The sequence below is a fragment of the Sporobolomyces salmoneus genome (assembly GCF_050403485.1).
Source record: "Sporobolomyces salmoneus JCM6883 DNA, S_salmoneus_JCM6883_v1_ctg76, whole genome shotgun sequence".
In the NCBI taxonomy this organism is placed as follows: domain Eukaryota; kingdom Fungi; phylum Basidiomycota; class Microbotryomycetes; order Sporidiobolales; family Sporidiobolaceae; genus Sporobolomyces; species Sporobolomyces salmoneus.
In genome coordinates, this window is record NW_027481087.1 from 43,177 (window position 1) to 55,902 (window position 12,726).

At 49.4% G+C, this 12,726-nt stretch overlaps 6 protein-coding genes across 6 annotated transcripts; 2 read left to right on the forward strand and 4 right to left on the reverse strand.

The window, feature by feature from the left end:
- Positions 1–422: 422 nt before the first annotated feature.
- On the reverse strand, positions 423–1,505 carry JCM6883_001809 (uncharacterized protein; the record flags this gene model as incomplete). Its single annotated transcript, XM_076634936.1, has 5 exons — positions 423–757; positions 820–929; positions 999–1,082; positions 1,407–1,422; positions 1,502–1,505. 5 exons carry the CDS (start codon positions 1,503–1,505, stop codon positions 423–425), a joined length of 549 nt encoding a protein of 182 aa, XP_076485085.1.
- Positions 1,506–2,859: 1,354 nt separating this feature from the next.
- JCM6883_001810 (uncharacterized protein) lies at positions 2,860–3,925 on the forward strand (the record flags this gene model as incomplete). The annotated part of the gene is made up of 6 exons (XM_076634937.1): positions 2,860–3,093; positions 3,157–3,254; positions 3,329–3,434; positions 3,498–3,632; positions 3,706–3,798; positions 3,872–3,925. 6 exons carry the CDS (start codon positions 2,860–2,862, stop codon positions 3,923–3,925), a joined length of 720 nt encoding a protein of 239 aa, XP_076485086.1.
- Positions 3,926–4,423: 498 nt separating this feature from the next.
- JCM6883_001811 (uncharacterized protein) lies at positions 4,424–7,369 on the reverse strand (the record flags this gene model as incomplete). Its single annotated transcript, XM_076634938.1, has 9 exons — positions 4,424–4,865; positions 4,930–5,031; positions 5,098–5,231; positions 5,303–5,668; positions 5,733–5,845; positions 5,910–6,314; positions 6,376–6,650; positions 6,722–7,192; positions 7,248–7,369. The coding sequence occupies 9 exons, from the start codon at positions 7,367–7,369 to the stop codon at positions 4,424–4,426; spliced, it is 2,430 nt and encodes an 809-aa protein (XP_076485087.1).
- Positions 7,370–7,540: 171 nt separating this feature from the next.
- Positions 7,541–9,785, reverse strand: JCM6883_001812 (uncharacterized protein; the record flags this gene model as incomplete). The annotated part of the gene is made up of 8 exons (XM_076634939.1): positions 7,541–7,705; positions 7,799–7,945; positions 8,004–8,188; positions 8,246–8,821; positions 8,883–8,920; positions 8,982–9,255; positions 9,334–9,440; positions 9,508–9,785. 8 exons carry the CDS (start codon positions 9,783–9,785, stop codon positions 7,541–7,543), a joined length of 1,770 nt encoding a protein of 589 aa, XP_076485088.1.
- A 350-nt stretch (positions 9,786–10,135) lies between these two features.
- FES1 (Hsp70 nucleotide exchange factor FES1) lies at positions 10,136–11,440 on the reverse strand (the record flags this gene model as incomplete). The annotated part of the gene is made up of 5 exons (XM_076634940.1): positions 10,136–10,705; positions 10,776–10,799; positions 10,869–10,972; positions 11,034–11,061; positions 11,153–11,440. The coding sequence occupies 5 exons, from the start codon at positions 11,438–11,440 to the stop codon at positions 10,136–10,138; spliced, it is 1,014 nt and encodes a 337-aa protein (XP_076485089.1).
- A 235-nt stretch (positions 11,441–11,675) lies between these two features.
- Positions 11,676–12,512, forward strand: JCM6883_001814 (uncharacterized protein; the record flags this gene model as incomplete). Its single annotated transcript, XM_076634941.1, has 3 exons — positions 11,676–11,682; positions 11,741–11,906; positions 11,981–12,512. The coding sequence occupies 3 exons, from the start codon at positions 11,676–11,678 to the stop codon at positions 12,510–12,512; spliced, it is 705 nt and encodes a 234-aa protein (XP_076485090.1).
- Between the last annotated feature and the right edge of the window lie 214 nt (positions 12,513–12,726).

Here is a 12,726-nt window from a genome sequence, read left to right on the forward strand (position 1 = left end):
TGTTGTTGTGTTGAGTGAAACGGGGAGAAGGAGATGGAGATCAAATGGAGAAATCTCAATTTGTGAGATCTGAGAGCGAACATCCACTCACTCTCGCGATTTCTCTCTCTGTCGCAACGAGCGTGACGGTAGGATGAGGAAGGGATGAGGAAGAACATTCACATTATTTCGGCGAAGGGAAAAAAAGTAGAGTTAGATAGAGATAGGTTCGAGAGTTGCGAAAAAGGAGATGAGTGAGCTTCGAAATGAATGAGAATAGAGGAGGAAAGGGGTATCTAAGAGAGTAGGGGGTGCTAGGAGCCAAAGAGTAGAGAGGAGGAAATCACAGCTTGAGAAGAAAACGGAAATGGGTGGTCGAAGTACAACGAAAAAGAGAGAGAGAGAGAAACACTAAGAGAGTAGAGAGAAGAGAGAAGATAGATCTAGAGGATAACACACGAACAACAACCTGCTTGGGAACTTTCTTCCTGTTGAAACTGATGATGAGGTGTACCCCCTCCTCCTCCTCCTGAACCTCCCATTCCTGCTCCTCCGGGTCTTCCCGCCGCTTGATCTTTATTGTATCGACGAATCTCCCTCACCAATTCCTGGAATGCCTCGTCTACGTTCCGTCGTGCCTTCGCGGAGGTTTCGATGAATTGACAACCGAATTGTTTCGCTAGTTGAGCTCCTTCGTGAGTTTCAACTTGTCGTTCGTGGTCCAAGTCGGATTTGTTCGCGACGACGATCACTGGGAAATAATCTTTATCTTTGACGCCTGTGAACGTCATAAAGGTCAACGGGGCTGGAGTAGGGAGGAAGAAGAGGAAATGGACTTGCGGAGGATTTGTTGATGGAAAGTAGTGATTTCGTCGAAAGAGTTTCGAGAAGTAATAGAATAAACTAATAAGAATCCTTCCCCAGTTCTCATGTATTGTTCACGCATAGCTCTGTGACGAGACGAGGAGTCGAGTTAGCGACTTTCCCGGGAAGGAGAGTTTTCGTTTTCAAGAACTTACGAGTATTCCTCTTGACCTGCTGTATCTAATACGTCTAATAGCGCAACTTCTTCATCAATCATACATTGTTTTCGGTATGAATCCCTACCAAATAGTTTGAGAGTTAGTGAGTTAAATTACGCATTTCTCTCGGAAACTCTAAAATCGAAAGGGAAATTAGAACTCACTCCTATTTTCATTCGAAACAACATCGGATCGAGTGAGCAAGCAAGTAGTCAGTATAAACGAGCTCTGGGTAGTACTGTTGGAGCTGAATCGATGCGGCTGGTGACCCCCCTTGAATCCGCTCATGCCCTCTCTGCTGTCCTTTCCTGCTACCTGAGTTCGCTGTTCCCGCTTGAGCCATGTAATTCTTCTGTTTCCTTCCTGCTAGTGCTTGCAAGACTCGAAGTGAGAGATAGCACTAACGATAGTAGGGTCGTATCTGTAAACACGATCATCACATAACCCGCGATCAGCCCCCACACTGGCACGCCCATCCAAAGAGAGGAATGAGAACGTACTCATCAACGAAATGCGACTGAATAAACTGAATCGTCAAGGCAGATTTCCCTACTCCACCGCCTCCGACGACCACTAATTTATACTCTCTCAGGAATTGAGCCTATTGACATTCAATCAAGGCGTTCGGATCATCAGTGACACGGCTTCTGACGAGGCGAGTGGGGGAAGGGGGAGACGATGATGATGGAAGTGGGAACAAAGGGGGAAGGGGAGGGAAGAGGGGAACGAGGGTGGGCTTGATCAAACACGCGAGGAAGGAGAGGGAGCTGACCTTGGACATTACTGAATACTACGATTGAAGGTAATGTCGGTGGTGTATCGGGTATCGAGGCGGAGTGAGTGAGTGAGGGAGAGTGTAACACATCTCGTCGAAGTTCCCTCGAAGTCGTCGGACGTGTTCTTCTCTTTCTCTCTCGCTCGCTATTCACTCTCTGCTCTGTAACTAGCTACACACGACCACTCGATCACTCCCGCTCTCTCGCTTCAGCACCTCGCCGAAAACCTTGTCCCCTTCTTTCATTAACGTCGCCTCGGTCAACTGTCCGGTTCTTCCTTCTTCTCGTGCCGGATTCGAATGAGACTTCCCTCTTACTCTTTGGACTGACTTTCGCCTCGCGCGCTCTGGTGTATCGGACTGCCTGCTCTTTCGATGTGGGAAATTCGACGTTTTCCAATTTTCCTCTTCTTTCGCTTCTCTCACACGGTTGCTGCTTGTACTCGCTTCCCCTGTTCGCTCCTGCTGATGCTCGAGTTCTACTGCGCTGTTCTCCTTGACTGAGTGTCGTCACGTTACGTCGTGATAGCCCAGAATCCAAAGGGCTCAACTTGAAATGTTCCTCGAGTTTTCGAATTTGGCTCACCTCACTTGATGTCCATTCTCGTCGAGACGTCGAGAGTTCCGGAGGCGTAGGCCTCACAGTCGACGTCAAACAGGCTCACGTCAAGACAGCCAAAGTACCCGACGCCGAAGACTGCTCGCGACACACACTGACAGAGAAAGTGCCTTTTGTCGTCTTAGTCGATGGGTCGTTTAAGCTGGTGTAGCTCTTCTCGTTCTCCCTTCTCGGGGCGACGATATGTCACCCGCTAGTGAACGTGCTCAAGGCTGTCAGCTCTGCGATGAGCGGCGCGGACAGTATGAAACTTTCGAGCGAGTTGCGACGAATTTGCGAATTATCGACGAAACATTTTCCGCTCGCTGTGAGATTCTTTCGACACCGTTGCCACCGAGTACATAGCCTCACTACTAGCCTGTGAAAGTGAGTCAAAGAAAACCTGAAACATTTGTGAAACATGACATAATTTTGTTTGTTTGCTTTCCTTCTTCTTCTTTTCCACTAACCTCACAAACTTCAAGATGACTACTCCTCACCGTGCCGAAACCCTCACTTCGTACTCTGCCGCCCCTGCCGCCTCGGCTCCTCAATCCGAAGTTCCAGCAGCAACTTCTTCCCAAGTCCCTCTCACGGCGAACAACAACTCTTCTATTCCCGCCGCCGCTCCTAGCACCGTTGAACCTACTCCCGCCGCGACTTCTGCTGCTCCTACTCAAGAGACCCCGGTAGTAGCGAACAACGTTCCTGCTCAAACCGTTAGTCCTTTCTTTCGATCTCGCTCGATCGAAATTAAACGCTAATTTGAACGCGTTCTATAGTCGACTGCTCCCGCGAGCACCGCTGCAGCAGCGAATGGTGCACCTGCTACGAGGATCGATTCGAAGGAATTGAAAGCTCAAGAGAAAGAACACAAAACGTGAGATTCTTCCCTCAACTTCCTCTCTCCCGATCTGGACGCAGGACTGATGAACAGAGCGAGTGTGGGGATAGGCTTCAGAAACGATTGAACAAGGAAGAGAAGAAGGAGAACAAACAGGTTGAGAAACAATTGAAGACTACTCGAGCGCAGGAGAAAGCCGAACAAAAAGCGGGAAAAGTCAATCAACCATCCATTTCTCTCTCTCTCGTTCTCGTTGACTGATGATTTTGTGTTGTGTAGGCTGAATTGAAGGCGAAGAAAGCGGTAGAGAAAGCTACGAACAAGGAAGCGAAAGCTGCGAGAAAACTCGTAAAAGCTCAAGAGGCTCACGATAAGTCGGTCGCGACTCTCAACAAGGCCAAGAATGATCTCGCCGTGCGTTCTCTTTACTCTCTCAGCCCTCTCCCACGAAGAAGTCATAAGCTGAGCGTCGTTTTTTTGCGCACAGTTGAGGGAACAAGAGAAACAACGATTGTTGGCCGAACGAGACCCTAAATTGGCTGCTCTTCACGAACAACAAGCTCTCAAGAAGGAACACGATGTGAGTCGCGAGCCTCTTTCAGCTTCATGCTGTTGTGACCTGAAAATACTGATCATGATCCTCCTTCTTACAGGCCGCTCGTCAAGCGACTCTCAAAGCTCACGCTCCTCCTACCGTCAGCGCCTAATTTGATCCTCCCACTCTCTCGGCTATTCATAACCTCATTCCACAGCAGTCAATTAATTCACGCTCAGTACCCTTACATACAACTCTTTACACCATAATTCACCCTAGCTTAATTCACATCTCTCCGCTAATTTTCCTCTCCTCTCTTCTCGTTTGCCTCTCTACTCTACGGATCAGTACCCTTACATCATTTTCTTTTGTCTACTCTTCGGCATCGAATCACTGTAATCACTCCATACTTTCAGTTCATCATCAAAATCTCAAACATTTTCGAGTCCGCGAACATGAGTCTTTGCCCAAGTGGCGTCAAGCTCGTCTTGCTTAGCGTCGCGTGAGACAACACGAGCAGCACCAATTACCTCTGACCTTGCTCTCTTTTGACGAGACTTAGCGAAGAGAAACGATGAGGGAAATCTAAGATGCAAACAAATAACTGATCCAAAAACGAAAACCTAAGAATCAATCACCACTTTCCTTGAATACTATGCTATGCAGAACCTTACAACTCATCTCTCTGATGACCCTGCTTCTTCTCCTCGCCATTCGCAGTTTGTCGGGACCTCTCGAAAATCACTACTTGTTCCTCCCGATCGACCTCAAGTCGATGTTTCTCCGTTACCTCCTCGCCTTGAATCTCGACGTAGATATCGAGTGTCGAACCCTCTTCGAGACCGGCGAATCTGACGACCGCTTCGATTTCCTGTAAAGTTTCTTCATCGAATTCAGGACCAGTTCTGAACGAAGACCCATACAACGTCGAAAGCTCTTCTTTAGTCGGCTGCGAAGATGATGGGACGAGAGAGACATCAACAGTGAAGAGACCTTGTTGAGATAAAGTCGAGAGGATCGGGGTGACTTTGCGTGCGAAAGGGGAGACGGGATCGAGGATCGCTCGGAGAGTGTACATGGGGATCACAGAGTTGTTACTGATCGAAATCGTACTGTCGAAAGAGAGTTTGTGAGTAGTGTGAGAAGAATGGGAAGAAAAGGAGGAAGATCACTCACGGAGCAAAAGTGGAAAAGTCGATTTGAGTTTCGTAGCGAGTCTTGACGCCTGACGAGGTCAAAACCGACGTGGCAAGGTTGAACAACTCCGCTTGCATGAGACTGAACAACGAAGACCAAGGTCAGCCCGGGGGAGTTGAAGGGAAACGGTAGCGCGAAAAACCGTACCGAGCTCCTGCAAGTTTAGGAGGGAGAGCAGGAAGGGCCGCTTCGACTACAGGTCGGATACGATGCTCGAGTTCGTGTTGTACAAGCTCGGTGAGGGTAGCTGCAGACATGACTGAATCACCGAGACGAACAACCTGAGAAGAACAGACAAACGCAATCAGTCGAACGCTCTCGCAACAACAGATTATAGCCTGACTGCACTCACGCGTCCATTGATGACGACTGCAGATTCGTCCTCGTTGATACCGAGCTTCTTGGCGAATTTCCTCACGCCATCAAAGTACGATTTCGCCTTCTCCCTTTCCTCCTCCCTGAGTCCACCTTCGAGGAACGGCGTGATCGGATTCTCTCGAGTCCACATGTCGTCGAGGGAACGTTTCGGACCGTTGGGACCAATGGCGACGTCGAGGAAAGCGAGAAGCTCGGAAGGGTAAACTTCGGCGAGCTGTTTCGAGGGAATGAGGGAATAGAGGAGAGAGGAGAAGGCGTAAGGCTTGGCCGCAAGGGATTCTTGAGAGACCGGAGTCGAGGGACGGTGCAAGAAGGCGAGGCGAACTCCGGAGGTAGAATCCTGAACAAACGAACCCGGAGATTAATTCGGAATTCTCGAGGGAGAACGACGAGAGACTGCTTACGAGGAACTTGAGGGCCTCTTTGATTTGCCTTCGACCATTCAGGGATTGGAAATCGAGCACGAGATAGATTGAAGCGAGAGCCGGAGGATCGACATCGTTGTCTTCGTCCGTTACTGCTCAGCGAGAACGTGAGACATCAGCTTCCTCGTCTTCAGGGAGTCTAAAGAGATCACTGACCTCCTTCGATGAAAGAGCCTCGAGTGACGAGCGGGTTTACGTCCTTGATCGCTTGAACAAGGTTGACGAATTCGAGAGGTTCGGTTCCTTCGAAAGTGAGACTGGTGTTGAGGAGAATAGTTCTCGCAAACTGCTCGTTGGAGTGAGCGATACTTGAAATATCGGTGAGAACAGCGGTATCGGTTTTCATCGCGTCGAGGAGAGTTTCGACATTGATTCCTCCCTCGTTCGAAATCTTGACCCCGTTGAGAGTGATCAGGTTGTTGACAGCCGTGGAAGGATTGGAGGAGGGTTCGGTCGAAGCGAGCTCGGAGGTGAGAAGAGGCAGAGAAGAAGCGATTTGCGAAAGAGCAGCAAGCTTGTCGTTTGCAGCGTCGATGAAGGCAACAGCTCGAGATGAAAGGTCTGTTGTCGTGAGACGAGTTGAGCTTCATGAGAACGTGTTGAGAAGCGATACTCGACTCACCTTCGATCTCTGCAACTTTGCTCTCGCTTTCCAATTGCGCCTTGACATCGTATCCTCCGGTGAAGAGAGTGATAGGTGATTCAGTGTTGACTTTCCATCGAAGGGCAAATTGCAGGCGAGGGTAACCTGCCGGAGGTTGAGCGAGTTTATGAAGAGCGTCGAATAGCGCGGGGAAGCCTTCGTCGGTCGGAGCTGCGTATAAGACGACGAGGGGAAGAGACTCGTTGCGTTGTGCCGGTAGCAGTCGATCGAATAAGTGAAGTTCAGGAGTCGAGCTGTGCAGGAGGGCGAATCTCAAACTTTAGCCCCTCCTTTCAAGTCTTCGGTTTCAAATTTCCCTCCTTACCCTTCGATCTTGACAGGCTCACGAAGGAAGATCTGTTTCGTTCCAACGATCTTCCAGAACTCGTCACTCGTACAAGCCTTTTCGCCCGCGACGTCAATCCAACTTTGACAAGTTTTCGATCCGCTCATTTCCTTCTCCCTCTCCTCCCAAACTTTGTTCATCGCTTCCAACGTCGGTACTGCAACATCATTTGCGAATGCTGTTCTCCAGATCAACGCTGCCCCTCTGTCCTTCCAGAGTCGACTTCGGAGGAACGAAGCTTCGAGAGCCTGCCAACTTTCGAAAGGTTGAGCGAGAGAAGTGAAGATAGGGTTGTGATTCGCGTATTTCGAGGGTCTAGGTTTGCCTTCGAGCGTTTTCGAGGACTGGAACGCCGGATCGGAGAACTTGGTCTTTGGTCGAAGTTCATACTTTTGTAGTTGGCGAAGGAATGGGAAGAACGCGTCGGGTTTCTCGTGGTAGATTGTCTCCCTGTCTCTTAGTCAGTACAGCGCATCGAAGGAGCAGAAGAGACGCGTAGACTCACAAGAAGCGAGTTGTTAGATCAAAATGAGTTGGCTCGACTACTTTGATTGAGAGCTGTGCGGAAGCTACTCCGAGACTGATGACAGCTCCTAGTAGCAGTAAGAGTCGATCGAGGGCGCGCATTGTCGAGAAGAGGTAGAGGAAGCAAATTGAGACGCGTGCTGAGAGCAATTCGAGAGCCCGGCCATTCCACTTTCCTTCCTCTTTTCCAGTGTTTTGCTACTGCTGACGACTTTCGAGATTTCAAAGAAACAAGTAAGATGCTATACAACCGAGGGGGACACAGAAATGCGATTATAATTTAGCTTTGATTTTCGCCAAAACGTCCTTCTTCCTCTCCTTCTCCAAGTTCCTTAGCTCAACTCGTCTGATCTTTCCACTGACCGTCTTTGGAAGCTCTTCGACGAACTCGATTTCGCGAGGAACCTTGTACGGAGCCGTTGTTTTGCGGAAGTGAGACTAGAGACAGATAGAGAAAACGATTCAGAGATGCTTCGATGTGTGTGTGCTTTTGCGCATGAAGTGAGGAAGACAGAAAGCAGGTAAACGTACGAGGATGTCGGCGATGAGAGCTTTCGCTTTCTCGCCTTTCGATTGATCGCGGAATTCGTCGGACAGAATGATGAAGGCTTTGACGGCTTCTCCCCTCGCTAGATCTGGCGTACCGACCGCGGCAGATTCGAGCACAGCTGGATGAGTCTATCGGGGGAAGCGTGTCAGCTTCGTTTGAATACGTTTAGACTTTGTTCTGACTGACTTTGAGAGCTGACTCGACCTCGAAAGGACCAATACGGTAGCCTGAACTTCCGATGATATCGTCATCGCGAGAAACGAACGTGTAGTAGCCATCTGCGTCCTTGATTCCCCGATCTCCCGTTTGATACCAAGTCTTGCCACTGAACGATTTCTGCTTCTTGTCGACTTTACCGTTCTTAATGTAACCTGTTTGCGTGACAGTCAGCGCTGAAACAGAACCAGGGGCATAGAAAGAGGGCTCACCTTTGAAGATCCAGCAAGTCCCAGCTCCTGCGTCGGTTCGAACCGCCAATTCTCCTTCTTCTCCAATTTCGAGTTCTTCTCCTTTTGGTCCGATAATTCCAATTTCGAAGAACGGTGCTGCCTTTCCCATTGAACCTTCTTTGACTTTGAGCCCATCCCACGATCCCGTCATTATCACAGATTCTGACTGACCCCAGCCGTCTCGAATCGTCAAGCCCGTCGCATTCCTCCATTCGTGGATGACGGAAGGATTCAACGGTTCTCCCGCTCCAACGACGTGATTCAAAGCTTTGAAAGGGTGAGACTTGAGGTAACGTAACGAGTTCTGAGTGCATAATCCTCGATAGATCGTAGGAGGAGCGCAGAGGGATTCGATCGGGTAATGATGGAGAGTTTCGAGGAGATCGATCGGGTTGAAAGGTCCGGGAGGAGGAGGTTGAACGAAGTAGGTACCACCGAGATTGAACGTTCCTAGACTACCGTAACTTGCTTTCGCCCATCCGAGGTCGGCCATGCAGCACATGACTTTACCAGGAGTTATCTTGTACCATAATCCGGTGATAGTGTGACCCAAAGCTGAAAGAGCTTCGGATTAGCGACCGTTGATTGTAAAGTTTGAGATGAGAGAATGACTCACTGTATTCGGCTTCGAGCAGTACCAATTTTGGGTTCGAACTAAACACCGACGATGCCGTGAGTACTTTCTCGACGAGTTTTAAAGAGGAGACAGGCTTACGTTGTACCAGATGTGAAGAAGACGATACAGAGATCAGTCTTCTTGTGTTCGGATTCGAGCTTCTTCGCTTCTTCCTCGCTCTTGACTTTCTCCGTCTGCTCCATTTCCTTGAGGTAGTCGATTCGACCTTTTCCGATGGGTTCGCCGGAACCGGATTGAATCTGATAGATTTCGGAGACGTTGACGGATTGAGCGATCTCCTCGAATCGTTCGCAAGCGGTTGCGTCGCCGATGAACGCTTTTGCGTGACAGCTCTCGGCACGATACTTGAGATCTACATACGACATACGAAAGACGCGCGAGTCGTCAGCAAGAGTAGGGCGGGTCTGTGAAAGACAGAGAGAGCTCTAACCTTTCGAAACGAGCAACGAAGTTCCGGGAACAGCGACGGCTCCGATTCTCATGAGGCCAAACACTGCGAACCACCATTCTACGATCCTACCCGTTTGAATCATGACTCTGTGCGATACCGAAACGTCAGATCCGATCTCTGCGGACGGACCTCGAAAATCGTTTCTGTACTGACTTGTCTCCCTTCTGAATCCCTCTCTTCTTGAACAATTTCGCACTCCTCAAACTCTCCTCCTTCAATTCCCTGTAACTGACTTTCCTCTCCTCTTTGAAGTCATGACTGACCCACCAAATCGCCGTCGTTTCGGGTTGAACTTCTGTCCAATAATCAATCACGTGGGAAGGGAACGAGAAATCGGGAGCGCAGGGGATACCCTTCGAGTAGAGCTTTTGCAGGTTAGAGTAGGAGAAGTCGGAGAGGGGTGGTTGGATCGTGAGAGGTGAGGGAACCATTGCCAGTGTGGGGAAAGAAGGAGGAGAAAGCGGGAGTTGTGAAGCTCAGTTGAGGATGTCGAGGTGCGTTTGAGGTTGAAGTTTTGTGTGGAAGAGTAGCTGTCGGTATGAGCGAAAGTGGAGAACGCAGGAGAAGAGGGGAAAGCGAGGATAGCTCTTCTCCGCCCCACCACTTTCAAACGTTCCGACTTCCCGACAAAAAAGTGTCAAGTTCCCCGTACGTCGCTAGCTCACTGTGAGAAGAGCACGAGACGGATTGAAAGGGAAGAACGGAGTAAAACGTACAAATTGACAATACTGTTCACTGCGATAGATACATCAAACGAATCCCCGTTCCCGTCCTAGCTCACTCATTGTTCTGTAGCTTTTTTAAACTCTTCCCATTCTTCCGAGCTCATTCCTAATTCTTCTTCCGCGTTCCATTCTCCTCCCTCCAATCCTTTCAAGATCTCCTTCAAACGTGATTTCTCCTCCGGTTCCAATCCTTTTCCTTCCGTACGTTCAACCGAATTCGCAAAGAACCTCAAACTCTTGCTCCTATAATCCTCATCGATTTCTTTCCCCGTTCCAGCTTCTCCAGTAGGTACCGCCGTCTTTTCATCCAAACTATCCAATACGACTTGAATCACTTTGTTCTCCCTGAGTTTCTGGGCAAGTTCGAGAGGTTTAGAGGATTGGGAAACGAGTTGAGCGAGAAGGAAGACGGTTTTCGTGCGGATTTTTTGCGAAGGGTCTTGTAAGAGTCGAGAAGAGAGGATTTCGAACCCGTTGAGAGGTGGGGCGGAGAAGATTTCGACGGCGGGTTCACAGTGTTTGAGCGTCGAGGAGAGACAGTATAAAGCTTTCGAACGAGTTTCGATCGTCGCGTTCGAGGAAGTGAGGATTTGGAGTAGAGTTGGGAGAGGGTTGTGAGTGAGGAACTGTGGCGATCGTTGCAAGAGGTTGTCAGTGAAACTATCGATAAAACGCCAAAGCGAGTGAGAAATTTACAGTTTCGAGCGAACGAGGGTTGTTCTGCGCGCACATCGAGAGCACTGTCAGCATCACACAGATTAATTTGTGTCACAATAGAATGTGACTGACCTGTACGGCGGTTCCACAAACCCAACAAGCTCGGAGAACGATTTCGTCGTCTGGATCGCTCAAATGTTTGACAATCGGTTCCCATCCTCCGATCGACTTGAGGTCTATAGGAAGTGAGTTGACGAGTCAGTAAGAGTGCACAAGAGCTGGACGCTCCTAGCTTACCGTTCGCATTGTCGAGATCTTCAACCAACTAGGAAAACGAAAATATCGACAATTCCGTCAATTCGATGATTTCCTCGCTCGTCTCAGCAATCAGGCATATAGAAGAATATAGTACTGACCATCTCCAAATCATCCCAAGCCCTATACTTGTCCTCATCAGTAATTTCCTCATTCTTCTTCATCTCTCCTTTCCCTTCTCGATCTACCCAATTCCCTTCAATGACCTGCAAACATTCCCTCATCCTGTCGGCGTCCGAAGTCCCCATGATTTGCTTCAATACGTCGGTCGACAAGTCAGGACGTTTCCCATCTTTGACTTCTTGAGCCGTTTGAGCGAGCGCACCGGGAGCAGCGTGCTCGATTCCCCAGCGGAGGAGAGATTGGGTAGGATCTTGGGCACGAGGCATGGTCGTGAATGGGGTGAGAGAGAGAAGGGAGGATTGAACTTTTCGATTCCTTTCATCATCGAACAATCTCGAAGATCTCGAAGCTTTCGCAAAACCTCTCAGTCAGCCTGCTCGAACTCGACTAGTTCCCCAGAGAATCTCTCAATCGCTTTAGGCCCGCACAGCAGAACAATAGAAGGGCGAGACGAGGCGCGATCGACTGATTTCATCATCGGTTGATCAAACAACAGACCTGATGACTCGTGAGTATCTATCGCACTCCACCTACGACTCAGCTAACACTATGTACGCTTCCCATAGCCGAAGTGAACGTCTCAGTCGAAGTCTCGACGTTCTCTCCCACTTCAGCCCTCCTCGTTTCCCCTTGGATCTGGTTAACCCTTTCGATCCTCGTACTATGCGGGTTGCTCTTCGTATCGTTTCGTAAACAACGTGCAGTCGAACTATATCATCAAGGAAGGGAATAGTGAGTCGGTTCTCTCCCATTTCTTCGCATTTCCGGGTGCATCGCAAGCTAATCCTCTGACTCGTCTCGTTCAGTCTATGGTCGAAACTCCTGCTTCTGAAAGAACGATCCCCAATCCGCCTGCCCACCACCTCTTCCTTGACCCCGTCCACAAGCAACTCTCGACCGACCCGAACTCGACTATCCCGTTCCCTCTCTACCTCTTCATCCCTCTCCTCCTCCTCCTCCAACGACAATGACGCCTCTCGTGACGACGAGGACGAACTCCTACCCTTCACTTCTCTCCCATCTTCGACGAATTCAACTCGGTACGCTTCCTTGCAGAGGAAATCTCGATCTATGCTCGAAAATTTGGGTGAGAACGTTCTTTCGGTGGGGAGGAATGTCGTTGATAGTTTAGGGTGGAACGATGAGACGAATGAAGAAAGGGGGGTGGGGTCGATGAAGAGGTTATTGATGGGGAAGAGGGATGTGGATCGAGGATTGGGTGGGATCAGGTTAGGAGAAGAAGGAGGAAACCTGTTTGAGCTTGGAGGCGAGGACGAGGAAGATGGGAACCTGACGACGACGGGGACGATGAGACCAACGACAGGAGCAAGGAGGTGAAGTACAGTGCTGAGTTCGAGATTGTTTTCGTTTACTCTCTTTTCGCTGTATCTTCTGATTGAACTGTTGTTGTTGTTTCGCTTCTACCTTCTTCCCCCTGCTCATATTATACGCGAGTTTATCGTTCATACTACCTCGTAAGTCGCTTCAAAGGCTCAGAGAGTCGCGGCAGCACCGCCTTGTTGGGATCGTTTCAAAATCGTTTTGAAAGCGG